General features: G+C 40.1%; 2 protein-coding genes across 6 annotated transcripts in view; one reads left to right on the top strand and one right to left on the bottom strand.

Annotated features, from left to right (window-relative positions):
* MCM9 (minichromosome maintenance 9 homologous recombination repair factor) overlaps nucleotides 1-22,036 on the bottom strand; it is a gene marked incomplete at both ends in the record, with an annotated part of 55,149 nt that overhangs the window by 18,476 nt on the left and 14,637 nt on the right. The gene's annotated exons all lie outside the window — the stretch shown is intronic.
* Nucleotides 8,335-20,745, top strand: ASF1A (anti-silencing function 1A histone chaperone; the record flags this gene model as incomplete). The annotated part of the gene is made up of 4 exons (XM_084227701.1): nucleotides 8,335-8,443; nucleotides 14,693-14,808; nucleotides 19,086-19,262; nucleotides 20,533-20,745. The coding sequence occupies 4 exons, from the start codon at nucleotides 8,335-8,337 to the stop codon at nucleotides 20,743-20,745; spliced, it is 615 nt and encodes a 204-aa protein (XP_084083827.1).

The raw sequence follows: 22,036 nt of genomic DNA, 5'->3' as shown, positions 1-22,036 counted from the left end.
CCCATAACAGTGCTGAAAAAATTGGATATACTTATGCAAAAAGAAAAAAAAAAACTTAGTCCATACCTCACGTCTGATACAAAAATTAACTCAATGAAAAATATAAAACTTTAACAAGAAAATTCAAGGAAGAAAGCCTAAGAGAAAATCCATATGAGTACTTTTGGTTTTCAGTCTGGCATTTAAGGAGTTTAGAAAGTGCCAATCCATCCTAACAAGTAAAAACCTGAACTCAACAGTTCTAAGTTCCATCAGAGCAATGAAGTTACAGGGTACACCATACCCCCCACACTGGAGAAACTGGAACTATGTGCCAGGGCATAAACTCTCATAGGAACCAGTATTAGGATAGGAAAACTCTAAGTATAATTAATGAGTTGCCAGAGCTCAGTGTAGACAACTCTGAGAATTAAAAACTCCAGAGAAATGCAGGTGTGGGGTGGAGAAAGATGGAAGTTTAAGAACATTTTAACCTATAATACATGGGGGTTAATTTGTGTAGCCAAAAAATTAATGAATGAATTCATAAGGTTGAAGGATATAAAATCAACTGTGTATCTGAAGTCATACATCTGAAAGTTATGTAATGTTATAAACAAATGTTCTTAAAAAAAAAAAAACAACTGTATTGCTATACATTTGAAATGAGACATGCAAAATATATAAGTAAGAAATAATTGTACTTATTAACTTGCATTAACAAGAATACTTAGGAATAAATTTACCAAAAGCACAAAACTTACACTCTGTAAATTACTAATGCTGAAAGAAATTAATCATGATTTAAAAAGATGAAAAGGCATCCTATGTTCACTAACTTGAAGAATTAATATTATTAAGATAGCAATACTCCCCAAGGGATCTACAGATTCACAGCAATTTCCATTAAAACTCCAGCTGGCTTCTCTGCAGAGACTGACAAGGCAATCATAAAAATCAGACAGAAATTCAAGGAATCCTGAAGAGTCAACACAATCTTGAAAAAGAACAAAATGAAAGGACTTGCACTTTGATTTCAAAACTTACTACACAAAGCTACAGTAATCAAGACAATGTTTTAGTATTACTGGGCAAAAGGTCTAAAAACTGCCCCCTGGTCAGAAACTCTCTCACCAATTCTGGATCCAGCCACTTCCTGTCACAAATGAAAACAAAAGGCCCTCTGGCACAACAAAAGAAGGGAAAAATGTATTTTAACCAACAGGATGGAGGGAAAGGGAGGTCTAGTTACTGACTGATGGCTCCAAGTGGAGTTGAGTTATAGGAACATAGGGGTATGGTAGAGGCCTGCTGTGGCTGAGGTGGGGGAGGAGGGCAGGTGAGAGTCATCCCTTTTTAAAGGCTCACAAAATGGTTACTCAGCCCCATCCCCTTCCCAGCTGTCCCCTTGTTGAGGACCTCAGGGACAAAGTTCAGATCTAGATCCCCTAACTTGGGTGGAGTCTGTATTTCAGGGAAGGAGTCTGACACCTCATCAGTACCAGGGCATTTCAACAGTGATGGCATAAGTATACAGAGCAACAGAATTGATTGTGCAGAAATAAACCTATACATTTATTGTCAATTCATTTTTGATAAAGGTTCTATGACAATTCATAAGGAAAAGAACTTTTGAAAGACTTTTCAACAGATGCTTCTCGAAAATTGGACCTCCACACGCAAAACTATGAATCTGGGCTTTTATTTCACATCATATAGCAAAAATAGTTCAAACTGTATCAAAGACTTAAATTTAAGATGCTAAAAGCACAAAACTCTTAGAAGAAAACACAGGCGTAAATCATTGTTACCCCTGACTAGGCAATGTTTTTGAGAAGTGACACCAAAAAGCACAAGCAAAAAGAGACAAATTAGATAAATTGGACTTCATTAAAATTAAAAGTTTTTGTGCTGCAAAGGACAACATCAAGAAAATGAAAAGCTAACTACAGAACGGGAGAAAATTTTTCCAAACCTGATAAGACTTATATATAAAGAATATATAAAGATACATGTATAGATATCTTATAGTAACGAAAAGACAAATAATCCAGTTTCTAAAGTGAGCAGAAGGTTGGAATAGATCTCTCCACAACAGAAATATAAATTGCCAATAAGCAAATGAAAAATGACCAACATTTTTAACTATCAGGGAAATGTGAAATCAAAACCACAAAAGAGATGGCAGCTTTACCCACCACCCATGGCTACAATCAGAAAGACTCTAACAAGTGAGGTGGGGATGTGTTAGGAGAGCCACCATGTTCCCCGCCCTACATAATAATGAGTGGCTGGGTGAAACTATATAACATGGAAGGTAGGTGGAGTAAAGGAGATTCCTTTTGTTCCTGCAGCCTGACTCGCAACTTAGTAATGCTGAGGAGAAGTGGAAGGAGATAAACAGAGAGGAAACAGAGATGTAGAGATACTTGGAAGAGACATGTGGGTGAAAGGCACATGGGGAGGCCGACAATGGAAGCCATTGTCTTCATGTGGACTCTCCTTTCAGAATCCCTTTCAGATGGTTCCCCACCAGAACCAGAAGATGCCATAGACCTGTAACAAGCTTTCAGGCCTCAGTCGCCCCACTTGGAGCTAACCCTGACTGGCTGAGCATTTGCTCACAGGAGGATGGAAAATTTTAGGAGTTTTATTGGGACACTAATCTCTCTTTTCTGCTCTCTCAATGCACACTAATTCTATTAAAGATCTTTTACGCTAAGAGTCTCCTTTGCCTTTGCACACAGATGGCCTGATCACTTTGGTGCAGGCAAGTGTGGGGATCCCTGGGTACCTGTCAGATGTATGCTAACGTGGGAAATTTGGAATGCTTACATATTGCTGGTAGGAATGCAAAGTGATGCAGTCACTTTGAAAAACTGGTAGTTCCTTAAAATGAGTTACCATATGACCTAGCAAGTCCACGCCTAAGCATATATCCAGAGAAATGAAAAACAAGTCCTATACAAAAGTGTGCACCCAAATGTACATCATTACATCTGTTGTACAATGTACATTTGTTGTACAGCTGTTAATTGAAAAGCAGCATAGTATTATATTTTTTTAAATGATGGGGTAATTACACCAGGGGTACTTGGAGGTGGATTCTTTGTATGCTGGACTCAAGGCCTAAACAAGCACAAATTCTGTCAACCTAAATTCTACCAATTAATTACGTAGTAAAGCATTTGTGAAACTTTCCCCCTTCTCATTGTTTCCAGTTTCTGACCTTTTCTAAATGACCCTGAATATAAGGCCTTCAATCCACAAAGCCTACTTGCCTGTCAAGCAAGACTCTAATGTCCTTTGTCTCTATAGTAAATAACTAAAAGGCTTTGTGCAATTAGAGCGAGCTTAGCTTTGTGCAAGCAGGGTCTAGCTTAAAGATATTTTATAGATTTGAGTTCTTTCTCTACTTATCCTCTCATTTCTCTTGGTGTCAGGAAAAGAAGAGAGCCGCTGATGAATAGAAGAGGAGGAGGGTCAGAGAGAAAAGGATGGAATGCAAAATATGAAGGAAGATGGACTACAAGTGGAATCTGAGTCCAAGAGGAAAGCAAATTTAGAACGGCTTTATTTATAAGAGGACTAAGAACACATGGTAAAAAACTACATATAAGAAGCAAAGGAAAAAATATTATTTCCACTTATATTCTTCTGATCAGAAACAATGTCTTAATGTCGATTTTGGTGCTTCAGAAAGCTGATTAGATATCACCCCAAGGCTGTTTAACAAATAATGCAGTCTAGTTAAGGACAATGGACCAGACCTAGCTTATATCTTGAATAAGCTTGTAAACTAATGGTGGATCGCAATGAACACAAAACAGAAAAACTGAGGTAGAGCAGAAAACGGGGCAGTGCCTATGGGTACCATCATTTTTCTAAATCAAGGCCATTTCAAATATTACCTGACACAGTAGGGAGGGAGCTACTAAGCAGAAATTAAAGGGAATTTCTGAGCACCAGTGTCTTGATTTGTTATGGAAGGGATGATAATACCTACACCTTTACTATACCAGGGTGATGCAAAGCTTAAAAACAGGTATTTAAAAGTTCTTTACATCATTAGAAACATCATAACACACAGCCTCTATTGTGATACCATATATGCCTCCCACACAAATTTGTAACTGGTTAAAGTTGCTTCTAACACTTTGTATTTGTTTCCAATGGGACAAGAAAATTTTTAAGGATGCCATCTACCTATGATTTGTCTGTAAACATTCCGGAGTCTAGTACATTAATTTCACATAATGAATGCTCTCATTATTAGTTATTATTATTAGAATCACTACTATAGGGTTTATTCCTTTTAAAAATGTATGTAAACTCTGAAAAATTTTTATTATACATTTATGCTGAGAATTTTATTGAAAATGATCATCAAATTTTGACATCCCATAACTCTCAAATAATAGGGAGTCCTTTAAACTTACTGCAGACCATATTATAATAAATCTTCCTTGAGAATTGAGGGAGGGGGTTGAGTGTGGTGGGGGGTAGGGACAATAATGCACATCTCTTCAAAGAGAAATCAATGGTGATAAAATAATTGTGCATAAGTGGACTCTAGGATCTGAACAAAGGTAAGACATTAGCATTTCCATTCCTATAACTTCTGAGACAATAACTGAGACTTGATATAATACTTAGTTCCAATATATTTTAATTCAATTTAATTTTTGCACATTTTAATTCACTCTTTCATCTTGTACTGTGTGTGACCTCAATTTAACTTCATGTTTAAGATTCTCAGAAGTTCCAGGGAGGGCCTTTGGATCAGAGAAGCAAGTTGTATCTTTTCAGAGTCTAAACTATGGGCCCAATGGTACTTCTGAAGAAAAACAAGAACATACAGCTCCATACCCGGCCCCCAACCACCTACTGGCAATCAGAAAGCACTTGGTAACAAACCAATAATTGTGGTTAGTGAGTTCAGATTATTAATAAACTTAATTCTGAGGGTAAAACATTGTAACTGTATTAGTTTGTTAAGGTTGTGTAACAAAACACCACACTGAGAAACTTAAACAGCGAAGTGTATCTTAAGATTAAGGGCCTCCAGGGTGGCGCAGTGGTTGAGCCCCCGCTTCGAAGCTGTCCCGCAGCCTCTGCAGTGTCGGTTCGATTCCCCGCCGGCCAGGGAGAACCCCACATGGCACAGCAGACCTCTCCTGCCTCGCCTGCTGATCCCCTCAGCAGTGCCTTCGCTCTGTCTGCCTGTTCTGCTCCCCACTCTGGCTCTGGTGAATTGTCTCACCCTCCTGCACTTCTGACCTGTAACCCAGTTCTTGTATAAAATAAATAAATAAATCTTAAAAAAAAGAAATATAAGATTAAGGTGTCAGTAGGGTTGGTTTCTTTGGAGACTTCCCTCCATTGCTTACAACAAAACCTAAACTTCTTTTTGCTGTGTCCTCACATGTCTTTCCTCTATCCATGTGTGCCCTTGGAGTCTCTTTCTATGTTTACATTTTCTCCTCACATGACAACACCAGTTAGACTGGATGAAATCCCACCCAAGAAACTCATTTTAACTTAATCACCTCTTTAATGGCCCTGTCACCAAATACAGTCACATCTGAGGTATGTGGGTGTTAGGGTTTCAACATATGAATTTCATAACGATGGCTAACTAGGTCCCTTTATTCTCTTAGACACCAATTTAGGTTTTCCTCATCTTAGAGCCCAAGCAACTTCTCTCAGCCATGCTTCCCCCAAGTAATGCGTACAGAGAGAATCACTTTGAGGATTACATTCCATGTAGCCCTCCATGCATCCTGTGGGACCCACCTAGCAAATGAAGACATTTGTGATGTCTTGTGCTGCAATATAGTTAGCTATTTGAGGGCCACCAAAAAAGTTGTTCAGAAATAATAAATCCTACAGATTATCACTGAAATCAGAGTGATGTATATACGATATTTTCCCTGACAACAAACCACTTAAGTTAGAATTATACCAGGGAATATCTGAGGAATCCCTTTAGCCTTTTCCATAATAGTGAGGAAATTACTGGGAAGAATGCTCAAGGGCTCTTTAATGTTTTTGAGGAGTAGAAATGCAGTATGAGAGGCCTGGAGGAATTCTTATGGCTTCAAGTGAATTATTAGGGTTCCCCCGCCCCTTAAGTACTTTGCATATGACATGTTAAGCAGAACATTTTTAAAAAAGCCAAACTATTGGTATTCAAGTAGATCATCTTAATTTTTGCTGCTGCAATCTACCCAAATCAAGTTTTATGTTAAAATGCACCCGATTACAACACACACATGGTCACACTGCAAACTGCACTTCATTTTACCAAGCTGATACCATTTTTATAAAGCAAGTGAATTAGAATCTCCTCCTAAGAGTGCCTGTAATAATCAGAATACTGATACACCATTCTCAAGGGAATCATGTTTTAATCTTCAAATGACCATTTATATCAAAATATCACGAGTGTCTTACAGACACAGCAATTGACACTTTATCTTAACTAGTGTTAGGCCCAGCACTAGCAAGCACGAACAGAGAGGATCATTTATCCACCACAGTATGACTCTTACCTCCTAATACACAAAAACAACTAGACTTAAGGAAACCTTTTCCCATAGATTTGACTACTTAATCCATTAACAATAAAATTGAATTCCTCCCACCCCACAGACACCCCCAAGTACTTTTCTAAATGTGAGGAGTCATGGTATCAGCTATCCCACATTAACTTTCAAAAGACCATCGGATGAAGAGGTCTCATCAAAAGCAACCTACTTAAGTATGAATAGCTAGCTCAAAGAATGACAGATCAAAATGCTGCTGACTATATACTGAGAAAATTCCTAACAGATACATTTAATAACTTTCTCTGACATTGACTGACCAAATTTAGTGGCTTCATTCACAACACTCAAAGAAAAAACGAACAGCAGACAATAAAACATTACTTAGTAAATAGGCAGTGCAACAAGCTCACAAATGTGCTAAAAGAGCTCCCTTTCCCCATAGTGGTTGTCAAGCAGCACAGAAGACTCCACATTTTCTCAGCTAAGCTCTTAATTGGTTGGTGACAAGCAAAGATTCCTCTGAACTTGCTTACGGTGCTACGAGTGTTCGCATTTATTAATGGTTTAAATCGTGCGTTTTTTTCAAACTCAAACGTCTAGTATGCTTTTGTGCTCTCTCTCCATTTCCCTTCTCTATTTCATCTGAGCTGTTGCCTTTTGGTGTCCCACACTTCCATTTTCTCCTTTCATGTTCCGCTAAGCCCACCAAAAACCGCAAAAACCAGGGGTGCAATGATCACATCTTAAGTAATCCTTTTCCTTATTTTAAGTATTTCGAAATTGGAATGGGGGCGGGGGGAGATCATCTAGGGACAGCCTCAGATTTTTCCAAGCAAAGTGTGTGTGGAAAAGCAGCTTTTCGTCCTTCATTTTCTATCTATCGAACTAACGGCGCTATCGTACCCGAACGCAGATATTGGCCAAGAACTGGATTTCCAAAATGGCTTTGCTCTTTTCGAGATGGCATCGGTCTATAAATTGCAATTTATTTCCACCGCAACCAACACTTCCCTCTACCCCAACACCGCCTCGTACAGAGACAGCTGAACCAGACCCAGTGGAGACGCACGAACCCCATCCGCTAAATTCAGCAGAGCGCCGACATAGCCGTTGCACAGATGTGAAAGAGGCGTTATAAGAAAAAGGGGGGGGGAACCCCACACATTAAACTCCAGGGCGGGCGCACCCCGGGATCGAGCCCTCCCGCCACGGCAGCCACGCCCCCCGCGACTCGACGGCGGCCACGCCTCCCCCGGCCCCCGCCCCGCCGCGGCCACGCCCGACGTGCGGCGCGGGAGCCGCCGGGCCGGGGGCGGGGCCTGCCCTGCCCCTCCCCCCTTACCCCCCCCCCCACCCCAGCCGCCGCCGCCGCCGCCGGCGGCCTCCGCGCGGGCCTCCCAGCCCGTATTCCACTCACTTTGTTCTCCGCCTTTGTCCTAATCCACACCAGCAGGTGGAGCCGCAGTTAGTTTCCGAGTCCATTCCGGGAGCGGGAGCCCATCTTGCTCGCCGCCAAGGCCCTCGCAGGAGGAGGAGGGTCAGAGCCCGGGTGCAGCCAATCGCGGGCAACGCTGCTAGTTATCAGAGCAGAATGGGCTGTAGTTTAGTGAAATAGGAAAGCTGCAAAACACTGTGGAGTGTTCCCGTGTAAATAAAAAGAGGAAAAAAAAGTTTCTCAAGTCGCCGCTGCACGACGTCGGGCCGGCGCCGGGGCGGGGGTCTGCGCTTTCCCGAGCGGCCGCGCGCTGGACTTTATTGTGCCGCGACCAGCCCCCGTGCCCATTGTTTGTGTTTTTTCCAAAATATGGCAAAGGTTCAGGTGAACAATGTAGTGGTGCTGGACAACCCTTCTCCCTTCTACAACCCGTTCCAGTTCGAGATCACCTTCGAGTGCATCGAGGACCTGTCTGAAGGTGAGTGGCGGCCGCCCGCCCGGGCTGTCAGCCGCGGCCGCCGGCGGGGAAAGTTTCCCGGGCCCGGCCTGGCGCGGGGGCCGGGGTCGGCGCGGGGCGGGCGGCGGGCCGGGCTCCGCGGAGGGAAACTTGAAGTTGGCGGCCGGCGGCCCCGGGGCGCGCGCGGCGTTCGGCCGCAGCCGGGGCGCCCGCCGCGGCTAACTTGCGAGGAACTTGTGCGAGCGGAGGTAGCCATGTTGTCAGCTTTGTCTCGGGCGGGCGGCCCCGGAGCCCCGCGCCCCGGCCCGCGGCGCCGGCCGGGGGTCGCGCCGGGCCGGCCCCGCGCCGCCCACGGCCTCCGCGGCCCCCGCGGCCCCGGCGAGGAGGCCGGGCCGGGCGGGGCGGGCGTGTGGTCGCGCCGGCGGGCGAGCCGCGGAGCCATCTTACCCCGAGCGGAGAAGCGGGCACCGACCCCGGCGTCACGACGCCTCCTCGCCGCGCCGCGGGTGACGAGCGCGGCCCCGCAGCCGCCTCCCCGCGCCGGCCCGGCCCGGCCCCAGAGCTCGCGCCGGAGCGGCCGTGGTCCCGGGTGGCCATGCCCGGCCGCGGCGGGGAGGAGAGCGAGGCTGTCTTCGCGCTGATTTCTGGCTCCCTCGACCAACCAGCGGGGAAGGCGGGCGCAGGCTCGGCCCCTCCGCGCCGCGGGCCGGGCGCCGGCGCTCCCGGGGGCCCCGGGTGCTCGGGCCGCCCGGGATGCGCGGGGCCCCGCCGGGGATGCTGGCGCGCGGGCTCGCCCCGACCGGCGGGGACGCGTCTGCCGTAAGGACGGACATTTCTCAGGAGGCAAAATATTGCTACGCGAGAAAGTTACATGTAACTCAGTAAGTAAAATACCTAAATAATTTCCAGGACTTAATCGCCGGCTGCTTCAGTGGTCTGAGAGACTTTTTCAAGAACGTGTTGCAATTTAAAAATAACTCCACATCCAAACACCCTGAACGTGAAAGACGAAAGTGGGCTAGGAAATAAAAAGCCACGTTCTGATGTCCATGCAGAAAATTATTTTTCTAAGTGCGTTTTAAGGTCTTCAAAAAGGTATTTTTACTATATGCAGTAATATTTAGAAAGCTGAAATTTGCCAAGGCGTTATCTTTGCTTTTCTTAGATTATATTAAAATAACCCAGTGCCTCATTTTCAGAGCTTGAGGAGAAGAAAGTTTACTTCACCACTGGTAGGATTACAATTAAACAGGGAACACACTACTTTAAACTTACAAGTACATTTAACAAGTTGCATTACAATTATTATGCTAATCATGACCTGTAACGCAATTTTCACTTTAAAAATTCGTTTTTACTTTCTATAAAGTTTTGTAGTGTTCACTTTTTAAATTAGAAAAGCTCATTGTAATAAACTTTGAAAAAGTTGTACAAACGTATAACAGTCCTGTACTCAGTGCCTCTCATTTTACTCCTGCAAGTAACCATAATTAACTTTAATCTGTGCTCTTCCAGTTTTAATATGTATATAAAGAATATATGTGTGTATAATACATGTGGTACACATTTTGAAAGATGATTCATTCATTAAAATAATTTCTAAATAGGCCATTGATAATAAAATTAATGGTAATATTTATTAAACCATCTGATTATTTCCCCACAGTGTTCTTTAAGTATTTTAGCTACCAGCCCATTTTTCATACCAAACTGTCCAATTTTTATTACAATCTCATAAAAGTAGGCAAATGCAAGAGAAACCATTGATTAGTACTTAGACTAGTGTTTTAGGCTTTAGAAATTCCTCAAAGTATAGATATATTTAAAATGATGCCTTCCATTTTAGGAACTAGTTCTGAACAGGGAATATAGATGGTTCAGGATCTTGTTATAGAGCTCTGACATTGGGTGGTGAAACTGCCATTCACAGCAGAAAAATATGTTCCGTTTTTAAATGGGATCTGCTCAGAATCCAGCAGAATTACATCAGTTTTTATAATACTGATGTGTCAAGCATACACCTACTTCCACTTGTGCACCTCACTTCTGCACTGAGTACTTATTTCGTATATTTTTAAAAGAATTTAAGCTGAGTCATACAGAGCTGCAAAGGAATCTTTCAAAAAAGGTACCATGCTTGTGTACTCCACCTAGAGGCTGTGTGGATTAAGAAAATTGAGTTTACCTAGCAAAGGCTTCTTATAGGTTCCATAGTTTTGTATTACAGGTCTTTAAAAAAAAAAGTCTTGAAATTAAACTATAGAATATTCTGATGGAAACCTTTCACTTCATAATTTTGTTCTAGGTCCCAACCCAGAGGTTGGTCACCATTTTTCATACTTTAGCTTGTCAGTAGCTTCCAAATATTTCAACTGTCCTATAGCTATGCTTCAGAATAAAAGCAGTTATTGATTGATTGCAGTTAAGTTGATTTAGTTATTTCTAACATAAGGCTTTATTACAAGCAGGACAGCAGTCTAGATTTAAATGAGGTTTTCCTGTCAGCCTGGTATATAGGAGACCCTGGATTTGTTTGACCTGCTGGTCACTAAATCTGGATGAGTTTTGATTGACTTTCCTGCTGTCTTTGTTATGCCTTCTGTGAATGGCTAATTCACTGCTTCTCTGATGGATGGAGCCATTTTTCTTAAAAGTTGATGGGTATCAATTATAGCTATAGTCAGTTGAGTATTTACAGTGTACTAGAATTGATTATGGTGCTTTACACTTGCAAACTTCAGACTTGTTCTAATTCTCAAAGATTATATACTACCCACCAAACTACTGTTCTTCCCAGTTAGTTTTAACATTTCATTAGTGACTCCCACCACAAATGGAGATGACAGACTACTGTGATTATCATGATTAAATGCAACAATTAGTTAACTTTTAAAATTGTCTCCTTTAGCTACCAACCTGTGTCCCTATCCTTTCCTCCTAATACAGAGCACAAGGAAAGCTAAAAAACTAATAAAACAAGTGATGCTAATCTACAAATAAGTATTAAGCATTTTAAACTCACTAGTTACAGCAAGCATCTGTAAGCATAAAAATTAAGGTACAAGTGATCTGAGTTACAGCCTGTGTACTCATTAAGGCTAACATCTGATCATGGCCTCTTCCCTCATCCGTTCCCCCATAACTAAATTCCCTATTCCACTATTTGAGAGGTAGGGAAGAATTTATCTTCCTGGGTATGTTTTTGGGAAAGAACCTAACCAAGCTTTTGTGTTGGGAGAGACATATTAGCTTCTCACACTCTTTATTTACTAGCTATGTGAATTTGGGTAGATTTCTTAGTCTCTCAGTACTTAAAAGATATAATTAAATCCATATTACAAACCTGTTGAGGTTTAAACACCAGGTATGAAGTGGTGAGACCAATGCCCAGCACATAGTAGGTATTTTATAAAAGTAACTTTGTAAATCATAACTATGCTCCTATGTCACATCACCAATGCCAGTTTAACTTAATACCAATTAGGAGGCCAAGAGTGGTAGTGGTACAAATACATATGAAATGGACAAAACATTATAAAAACCTACATGTGAGAAATTCCCAATATTATTCCTACCCGGATAGTTTTCACACTCCTTAAAACCACTTCTTCACTTGACATTTGAGGTGCCTACCTCATTGACCACTAGCTTTATAACCTACTTTATTGATTTCTTCATCTCCCAGAGTCTTTAGTGATCTTGGAGAACCTGACGGCTCACTCTCTAGGAATCCCTTAGGCTTTACATGTTGACAATTTCCAAGCTTTTCCCATCTCATTATCTCCACTTAGATATCTAGTAGATATCTCAATGTAAAACTAATTCCTGATTGTTTCCCTTCCCTGCCAAACTTGCTTTGAGATTTATCCAGAAGATGACTGCTTCTCAACCCCATGGCTACATGTGGTCTAGACCACCATAATTTCTTGTCTCAGTTGTTGAAATCTTGTCCTCTTATTCTCTGCTGAACACAGCAGCCAAAACGGTCCTTTTAAAATGAAAGTCAGATCCTGTAACCCCTCTGCTAAAAACCCCCAATGGATGCCCATGCCACTCAGTGTAAAACCCAAGTCTCTTTTTTTTAAATATATATTTTACATCACTCTTCCTTTTTGTACAATGTATGCTTTCTCCTCTCAGGTGTAGTCCCCGTAAAATTCCCACCACCAGTTCACCTGTGCATCATCACCATGGTCCTCTGTGTGCTTCCTCCTCGTGTAAAACCCAAATCTTTATTATTTTTTTAATGTATTTATCCTACATATTTGGTCTTTTTTTTTTTTTTTTAAGATTTATTTTATTTATGCATACAGGAGCTGGGGTACAGGCCAGAGATGTGGGGTGAGAGGATCCACCAGAGACAGAGTAGGGAACAGAACAAGCAGATTGACTGAAGTACACTGCTGAGGGGAGCAGCTGGTGAGTCAGGAGAGGTCTGCTGTGCCATGTGGGTTGCTCCCTGGCTGGCCGGGGATCCAATTCGTGCTGCAGAGGCTGCAGACCGCTTCATAGTGCAGTGCTCAACCCCTTGTGCCACCAGGGAGGCCCCCAAACCCAAGTCATTATGATCTTCACCTTCAAATCCTTGCATAATCTGGCCGTGCCCTTTACCCTCCATCTCATGGTCATCTCCTCTTTACTCCTTCTGTACCAGCCCTGGCCTTTCTTTTTCTTGAGGATGCCAACCCTCCTCCCATTTCTGAATCTTTGTATTTGCTATTTCTTCTGACTATTCACATTGTTTCCACTCAATCTTCAACAACAAATAATTGATATTGTGAGATGTCAGATACAGGACCCTGCATCTGGAAATGTGCTAGAAGTTGTAATATTAAGTGGGCTGGGTCTAGAAAAAACACATGGCATGTTAGGTCCTCTGAAAATAACTGACTTGATAAGAGAAAGTACAAACCTAAAAGATCTTTCCAATAAACTGCAGTTTATAATACAGTATGAATAAGTAGTACCTATACTATTTTGTTACTTATTTAGGTAACAATAGCTCTATGTAGTGACCAAAAATATGGCAACACTGGTAGCACTAACCAGATTCCCAAGAAGTGACCCAGAAACTCCCTGTAGTAATGCTTGTATAGTTTTAGTAGAGTGCATCTGAGAGCAGGCCACACAGTGCTGCACTCCTAAGAGGAGGAGGAGTGCTGAGATGATTTGTATCTGTAGAGTTGTCTTCCTCATCCTGCCAAAGAAGCTCCTTCAAAAGAAAGATCATTTTTACTCATCTTTAGGTTCTTGCAAAGTAAACTGTAAAATGTACACAAAATGCATCACACCTAAGATTGGATTACACAGAACATCTCAGGTTGCACTTGAATATGTCTTGTTGCTCCGCAAGCGGCCCACTGCATGCATATCAGTGGTATAAGGGTTCTTGGCTCCCTCTTCCCGATTTAAAGAATGAATGGGTGTCATGAGGATAAAGCCCCACTGCGGCCCTTTAACATCTTATGCGATAAAGCCCCTTCTGAGCCCAGAGGGAAGTTTGCTAATAACCATTTAGATGATTTAGACCTGCCCAGCATAGTCTGGGGAGCCCTTTCAAAGTGTCCAAATTGTGTTCAGTAGGTTGTTAAAAGTTGGAACTCAAGGGGCCTCCCTGGTGGCACAAGGGGTTGAGACACAGCCTATGAAGCTACCTGCAGCCACTGCAGCATGGGTTCCACCCCCGGCCAGGGGGGACCCACACGCCACAGCAGACCTCTCCTGTCTCACCCACTGCTCCCCTCAGCAGTGTATTTCAGAAGATCTGCCTGTTCTGCTCCCCACTCTGTCTCTGGTGAATCCTCTCACCACCCCCAAACCTCTGGCCTGTACCCCAGTTCTTATATGCATAAATCTTAAAAAAAAAAAAAAAGTTGGAATGCCCTACCAAATACATTTGGGAAGTGATGGATGAACACATTGACATGCTGGTATTCTTCACTTAGGGATGTCTCAGAACACTTACTTTGCCATTCTGTTCTATGAATCCTCAAGAGAGGGTTGTTGCATTTCCCAAGTTTTTGGCTATGTTCGTTTGTTTATGAGGAGCAATGCTCAGGGCCTGCTATTTCTCAAAAGAACTGCTATGAGGAACTGGTATGACCTGGAAGAATTTTACAAGCAGCAGCTCAGCGTCTTTCTGAATGGATCTTCAGCAATGAGAAGTTGCCTTTAGCAGCCAATGAATTAAGTGGACATTAAAAGGGTCTTTGATGTCATCTCATAATGAAATTACTGAATATGGAATAATGTTTTGGTTTTTAACCCTAGACTTGGAATGGAAAATTATCTATGTGGGATCTGCAGAAAGTGAAGAATACGATCAAGTTTTAGACTCTGTTTTAGTGGGGCCTGTTCCCGCTGGAAGGCATATGTTTGTATTTCAGGTAAGATTATTCTTAGTAAATATTTATGCCAGATATGTTCCTAAATAGACTATATTTCATGGTCCTTATCCCTTTTGAGTTAAGTCATTCTGCTTTTGCTTCGCTTTATCTGCTTCTATCATGTTTTAGGAAGGAATGTCCCCTCTTGATTTTGTATGCTGAGAGACATTAATGTGATGTTCATTCAGGATTTGCACAGCATACAGGGGATTTTATATAATGTGGCACACTGGTGCTTAATTTTGGGCTCTTCCTGTGAATTGTCCCCTAGTAGATTTTCAGGGTGGTTATCTAGCAGCTCAAAACAGCGATTCAAAACATGTACTAGGGCCTCCCTAATACCTTAGGGGTTAAATCTCAGCTCTGTCACCTCTATGGCCTGAGTTCAATCCCTGGCCAGGGAGCTGACCCACAGATGGCACAGCAGATCTCTCCTCTCTTGCCCACTGCTCCCCTCAGCAGTGTATTTCAGTCAGTCTGCCTGTTCTGCTCCCCACTCTGACTTTGGTGAATCCTCTCACCCCTGCACCTCCGGTCTACACCCCAGTTCTATGCAAAAAAAATAAAAATAAAAAACATGCTAAATTCGTAAAGTTAGTAACATGTGCCTTTATGGTTTCAGCTGTGAGCAGTGATGATATGACAAAACCCTTTATTTCAGCATAATCTAGTCATTGAGCCTAGCTTAACAAGTATGTTAGTAGATAGAGATCTCTGAGATCTTGGGTCACTAAAATTGAAATCTAGTAGTTTACTAAAGCATCTATTGCATACATATTTATAGAGGATCACTATCACAAACCACTAGCCTGTTTAATATTTGTGAGGGGAAATTCTAATATAAATTATGTCCTCTGATACCACTCACAGTATTTGGGTCTGTGCCAAGGTTTCAGACATTGTCTTCTGTATTATAAAAGTGATACTTCTTTTAATCCATGTTAAGCTGTTGTATGAAACTATTCAGTGACTTCTCTGGTACCCTTGCTTATTACAGGAAGATAGTTAAAAGTGTCTAAAGAGCAACAAGCCATAGGTTATTAGTTTTGTTACAAGTACTTCTGCTTAGCAGTCCCATCATTAAGTAGAACCCACTGAAAAACTTAAGCGAGAAAAAAATCTCCCTTTTACTGTCCCTGACCTCCATGTTTTCTTACATCACAGATGGGCATCAATCTAAGTGAATACTGTTAGTCAAATAACCCCACTAGATAGGGGCTAAGAATCCTTCAAACGCTATCTCTAGAGATCCTATCTTTCCCTCTTCCAAATAGAGAATTCAGAACTAAGGCTAAACTCTTGGCCTTAGTGCTTTTTATTAAAAAGCAACAGATAATATATCTAACAGATAAGTAAAGGTAAAATAAATTAACCAAAAACTCAAAATATGTCAATTAAAAGTGCTATTATCATGAGTTGTTCATACAACTCCATAACCTTGGTTAAAAATGTGGGTGCAGGAGAATGCATGTATAAGGAAAAGCACTATAGTCGCAGGCCTGGTTCACATCTTGCTGCAGTGCTTATTAGCCACATGTAACTTTAAACAGGCCCCCTAACCTCTTTCAGTCACTCCAGTTAACTATAAAATGTGAGTAAGATATTAAAAGAACATTGTGAGGATTAAATGAGGACTAACACTTAACTAATAAAGTCACTGACAAATAGAGCCCTATTTCTATTATAACTAAATTTTTATCTCTCAGCTTCTCAAAATTGTTATATGGGGTATTTGCTTTGACCTACAAACCTAAGAACTAGTACTTATAATTCATGTAGTCAGAAACTTGATTTGACACATAGTGATACACCTTTTCTTGCTACTATCAAAACTTGTAAATGCCTTGTTTTTGAAACAAACCCTTACAAATCTTTTCTTTTTGTTAAGAAAATTCCTAAGCTTTTGGCTTAGAGTGTCATAGGAAAAAAATTTTCAAAAATACTCCCCTCTAGTGATTTTCCAGTGGTTTTACCTCGCTGTTAGTCCCCATGTTGCCAGAAAGCACAGAGGAAGTCTAATGTGATTTATTTAGAGCATATATTCGGCTTACGCATTTTGTAAAATGCACCATTATTAGCAGAGAGGTACAAAAATTTGGTTTTTGACAACCGTATTACTCTCCTGGTCTGTCATTTTGCCTTTCAGAGTAAACATGCCTCTCTCCTGTGTCTCAAAGACTAGCAGGAAGATGTTCAGCTACCTACATAGTATTGCTGATTGGAGTTAAAAATCTCTGCTTATCACTTCTCTATCCTAAATGATCTGATAGGCCTACAGGTTTCTCTTGAATTTGCTCAAGTTAATCCTTGTCAAATTTTAAGCCACAAGTATTCCTAGAACCAGTTTGCTTGAAGGGATGGGAAGCAATGTGGAAAGTTTCCATCATAATACTAAACATCTATTTCCTATCTCTTCCCACTCAAGGTATATGAAAATCTCTTAGAGGGGCGGGAATGGGTGAGGACACATTTCTCAGAGAAACAGCATATTCTCCAGTACAAGCCCTTTAGTCACATCTTGGTATCTCTCCAAAGAGATCATAAACCCTTCAGGGCAGGAACCAGATTATTATGACTAGAGCTGTGCCAACATGAGATTATAAAGATGAACTGGATGGGACTTCTACCCATTCTAAAGCTTAGAATCACACAGAAGATTGAAGGGAAAACATTTAAAATTTTTGGCATAGATTAGAGAATTTATGTTAAGTAATAAGGAGTATGTAACAAACATTACTAGTTCTACCCTTGAATTAGAAAGGACTTCACTGAGGGTACATTTGATGCAAGCTTTCAAAGATGAATTTTTTCAGGATGTTAAGGAAGGACCTTATAGGCCAAGGGAACAGTATATACAACATTTTATCACTACATTTTCAAGAACCTATGTAATTCTAGAACTAGAGGAAGAGGTGTGGAGTTAAAAAGAGTGTGAATGGAGATGTTAGAGACAAATTGTGAAGGGTCTTATTAACACAGACCTGACATTTTTAACCCTTAGAAATGGAGTATCTGAGATTTTTAAATCTAGTGACGGAATAGGAATATTTAAGTAGCTGATGTTGACAACAGTGCAAGCAATAGGTTAGATCTGGAGGAGATCAGTTAGAGTATTAACAGTATTGAGCAGTAAGAGGTGCTTCAGCCGTCATAGATGAGAAATGTTAAGACAATTAGATGTAGGAAGTAGAGAATCTGGGGGTAACTGAGGATTTTAGCCTAGGTAGGTATTTCTGTGTCATTTTGTGTTTCATATACATAGTAGGCATACAATTTACATTCCTCTCTGATGATGATGGCCTGATTGAGAATACTAGTCTGGGTCGTTCCCAAGCTTCAGGCATTAGATGAAGTGGTAACCCAGGTCCAGGGATATTCTTTAGTGTTCTGGGAACAGTAATAAGCTAATCTGCTGGCACTTCATCCACTTAGCACTCAGAATGGCTGCCCTTGTAGCACTCAGATGCCTTGCCATCATTGTCTATCCCCTTAGTCTGAGTCCTTCCTACCACTCTCCTTACTGTCCCGTACACTGATATGGACAGTATCATTGTCAACTCATGCTTAGTCTTCTCTAGCTCATTTGTTTCACCTTCTACATTCCTCAAGGTTCAGCTTGATTCAAAACCTGTCATTAATTAAATTTATTTAAAACAATCTTTACCTTCACTGAATTTCTATAATTGTGTGGTTGAAGCAGCCCACTGTATTTTAGTGCCTAGCAAAGTCATTATTTATTATGGATTGGTATCTTTTGAAAATATGCTATATTAGCTATTTTCATTCCAGTTCAAGTTTTATTAATTTACTATTAGAATACCTGTGAGGAGAGTGTGAATGGGTGTGAGAATATATCGTGGGTAGAAGAGGGAATTGGTATAAATATTTGCTGCCAATATGCTGTATGAAGATACTGAATGTTTACGAAATATTTAGGCATGAAAATCATGACTAGAAAAAGTTGGAATTATATTGATTTAATTGAATATTGCATAATCCCTCATAAGCCACCATACAATGTAGCTAGGTTTATTTTCCTCTAGAAGAAGTGATGCTTTCAAGTACCCAGGTACTTAGTTATACTGTGGAGAAACATGAACTATATTTTCTGGCTATAAGTCAATCTCACATAGGAATATTTGTCTTCCTAGTAGGCCTTCAAATTTTTGTGGCTGTGTCCTGGGCTGATAGGGTGCTCAGGGTAAACAAAACTCCAGTCTTGCTTGCAGTTAACACCTTTTGTGTTGTTTTTTTTTTTTCTTTTTAAATTATTCTAGGCTGATGCACCAAATCCAGGACTCATTCCAGATGCAGATGCAGTAGGTGTAACAGTTGTGCTAATTACATGCACCTACCGAGGTCAAGAATTTATTAGAGTTGGCTATTATGTAAATAATGAATATACCGAGACAGAATTAAGGGAAAATCCGCCAGTAAAACCAGACTTTTCTAAGGTATGTTTGAACTATTCCTTTTTTGTGCAATTGCCATTTCATAGCACACTATGAAACTGGCTTTAAGACAAAAGAAATTTGAGGCCATTAGGCCAACTGGGCTACCTAATCATTGTTCTACTACTAGGAATGACTTCAAGCACTACCTCCAAATAAGTTGTTAGTAATTGATGTTGCTCAGGCACCTTGAGAGTCTGATGGTTTAGAAAAATGAAAATGCCTCTTGTTAGAAAAAGGCCTTTGTTTATGGCTTTTTGCATGGCATTTCCTATCATGACTGTTTTCTGTCTTAGGATATTTTATATTTTAAATATATTAAATATATTTTATATTTCTGTCTTATGATAGTTTATAACTCCACAAATCCTGGGGGTAAGTTTTGTATTTATTTTTAATATGAATAGTAAATATCTCAGAACTCCAACATTCCATGCTTCCTGTGCTCTACCTAAAGGTTAAAAGTCTTCCATTTTATTTCTAGAAATTGAAAACAGCTTAAATTCTGAGAAAATAAAACTATGAGTGAGAAGTTGAAATCTGTGAATCTGTAATTCAGTATACTCAAAAATATTTAGAACTTTGTGATTTCCCAATGAATGGTAACAGTTCAGTAACTGGTGATTCTCCTGAGATACTAAGCATGAAACTATCTACCAGATCAAGCAAGAAAAATTACATGGGAGCAGAATGGCATGTTCTCCCTTCTGATAAGAAAGCTGGAATTTTTTTATCCTAGTGTTGGATTTTCCACTGATGCAATATATGGTTACCTATATAGCACCTTCTATAGAAAACAAGAAAGAGAAGAAACCAGAATACTCTGAATGAATCAATAATAACTAAAATGTAGGAAACCATTAATGAGAGGTTATATTTGGGGGAAATTCTTTTTTCTCTAAAGTATTACTGAAGTGATACAGCAATTACAGAACATATTTGTCAAATAAAGCATCTTCTAAAGCATTTACGTTCAAAAATTAAGAGATTTTCTCCCTTTTAGGCAACAGAAATATAGAGGAGTTAGATGAATTCTCTCAGATTCTCCACACCTTGCTTCCATTAAGCAAGAATTCTTTCTTTGCTACAGCCCCAATCAATCCTTGTTGATGAGTTACATTTAAGGTGCTTTATTTGACGTATTTAGACTTAAAATATATGAACTTAGTTAGCTCTTTTGGAGCACTAATTAAAATAACTATTTTACTGAGCTCCTGTTTGTATATGGTGATCTAGCTTTCTTAGTATTTACCATTTTTATATTTCCTTCTAGCTTCAAAGGAACATTTTGGCATCTAATCCCAGAGTCACAAGATTCCACATTAATTGGGAAGATAACACAGAAAAACTGGAAGATGCAGAGAGCAGTAACCCAAATCTACAATCACTTCTTTCAACAGATGCATTACCTTCAGCATCAAAGGGATGGTCCACATCAGAAAACTCACTAAATGTCATGTTAGAATCCCACATGGACTGCATGTGACCACCTGCCATCCCTTTAGTACAAATTAAGCTATAAAAATACACAGAACTATTCCCTGAAATTCCGTAAGTACATAGTGAAGGCAAATGTGAAGAATTTGTTTCAAAAACATCCTGTAGAAAGTTTATAAGAAAACCAGTATTTGAGCAAATTGTGGAATATAAATACAACTATTTTTAAGTAATTTTTTCTCTAATGTGTTATTTTATTTGTTCTGAAACTAATCTGATTAAAACATATATATAATTTTCTTCTCCTCTATATGTAATTAAAGCACTTATGAAGAAAAATATGAATTAGACCAGCTTATAAAGATGTCTTAGGCTCTTGGACAGTAATCTTTGGACCACTAGTTTGCTGACCTTCGAAAAAGCCAAGTTCACTTCAACTAAAATGTTTCTTCCTGTCATAAAATAGTTTGGTTTTATTTAAGGGGCAAATTTCCATTCTTTTTGGCATGTCCTTAAAGAAGAGATTTGAAGACAACTATATGCTACCAAGAACTTTAGGATCTGGTTTTCCAGGCCACCTCGAAGCTTCTTATGGCTCTAATTTGGTTTCTAATATGAAAACAAATGTGATTGTTTATAAGGTCCTCTGGCTATGGTTTTGTTTTTTTTTTTTAAAAACAGATTAGAACACTCCATGAATCATATGTTGTTACTGCCCAATGAATTCAAAATGCTACGAGCAAATACAAACTCCCTAATTTTAAGAACAGAAAATTAGTGATTTAGACCTGTTCGTTAGATATATATAAACGTACTGTGATCATAATGCTTTAAAATTGTTTTGACAGATCATTTGTTATTGGCAGCGTTTCTATAAAAAATCATCGAATTTGGAAAAGCATATTTAGCTTTATCATAACAGAAAATATTTGGAAATATATATTTTCACACATGTAGTCCTCTTCTCCATACCTTCTGACACTGATGGAGAGTTAAGATTAGGCATATTTGTGATTGACATATTCTAAATAGCTTTTCCAAATAAATTTTTAAAAGGCAGCCTTGGAAAGGAATTCATTAGCTAAATGGGCCAAAAGGTTCCTTTTCTTTGATGAAAGTTAGATTCTTCCTCAAAAAGTTTATTACGCGCCACTAAATTAAGTGTAGAATATTTCCATTACTCTTGCTGCCAAGCAAGATATTAGCCATATGATGCAGAGTTACGCAGTGCCTTCATATGAAAAACTTTTATACTGCACTTTTTAAAGCTTTTATTTTGAGGAAAGAGAAAGGGCATTTGTTTGAATATGGATTCTAAGTTGTATATATTTCCTGTCATT

This window comes from Talpa europaea (genome assembly GCF_964194135.1).
Source record: "Talpa europaea genome assembly, chromosome: 2".
Taxonomy (NCBI): domain Eukaryota; kingdom Metazoa; phylum Chordata; class Mammalia; order Eulipotyphla; family Talpidae; genus Talpa; species Talpa europaea.
Note: the sequence above shows the minus strand (reverse complement) of the source record. Positions and strands in the feature narration are given on the sequence as shown.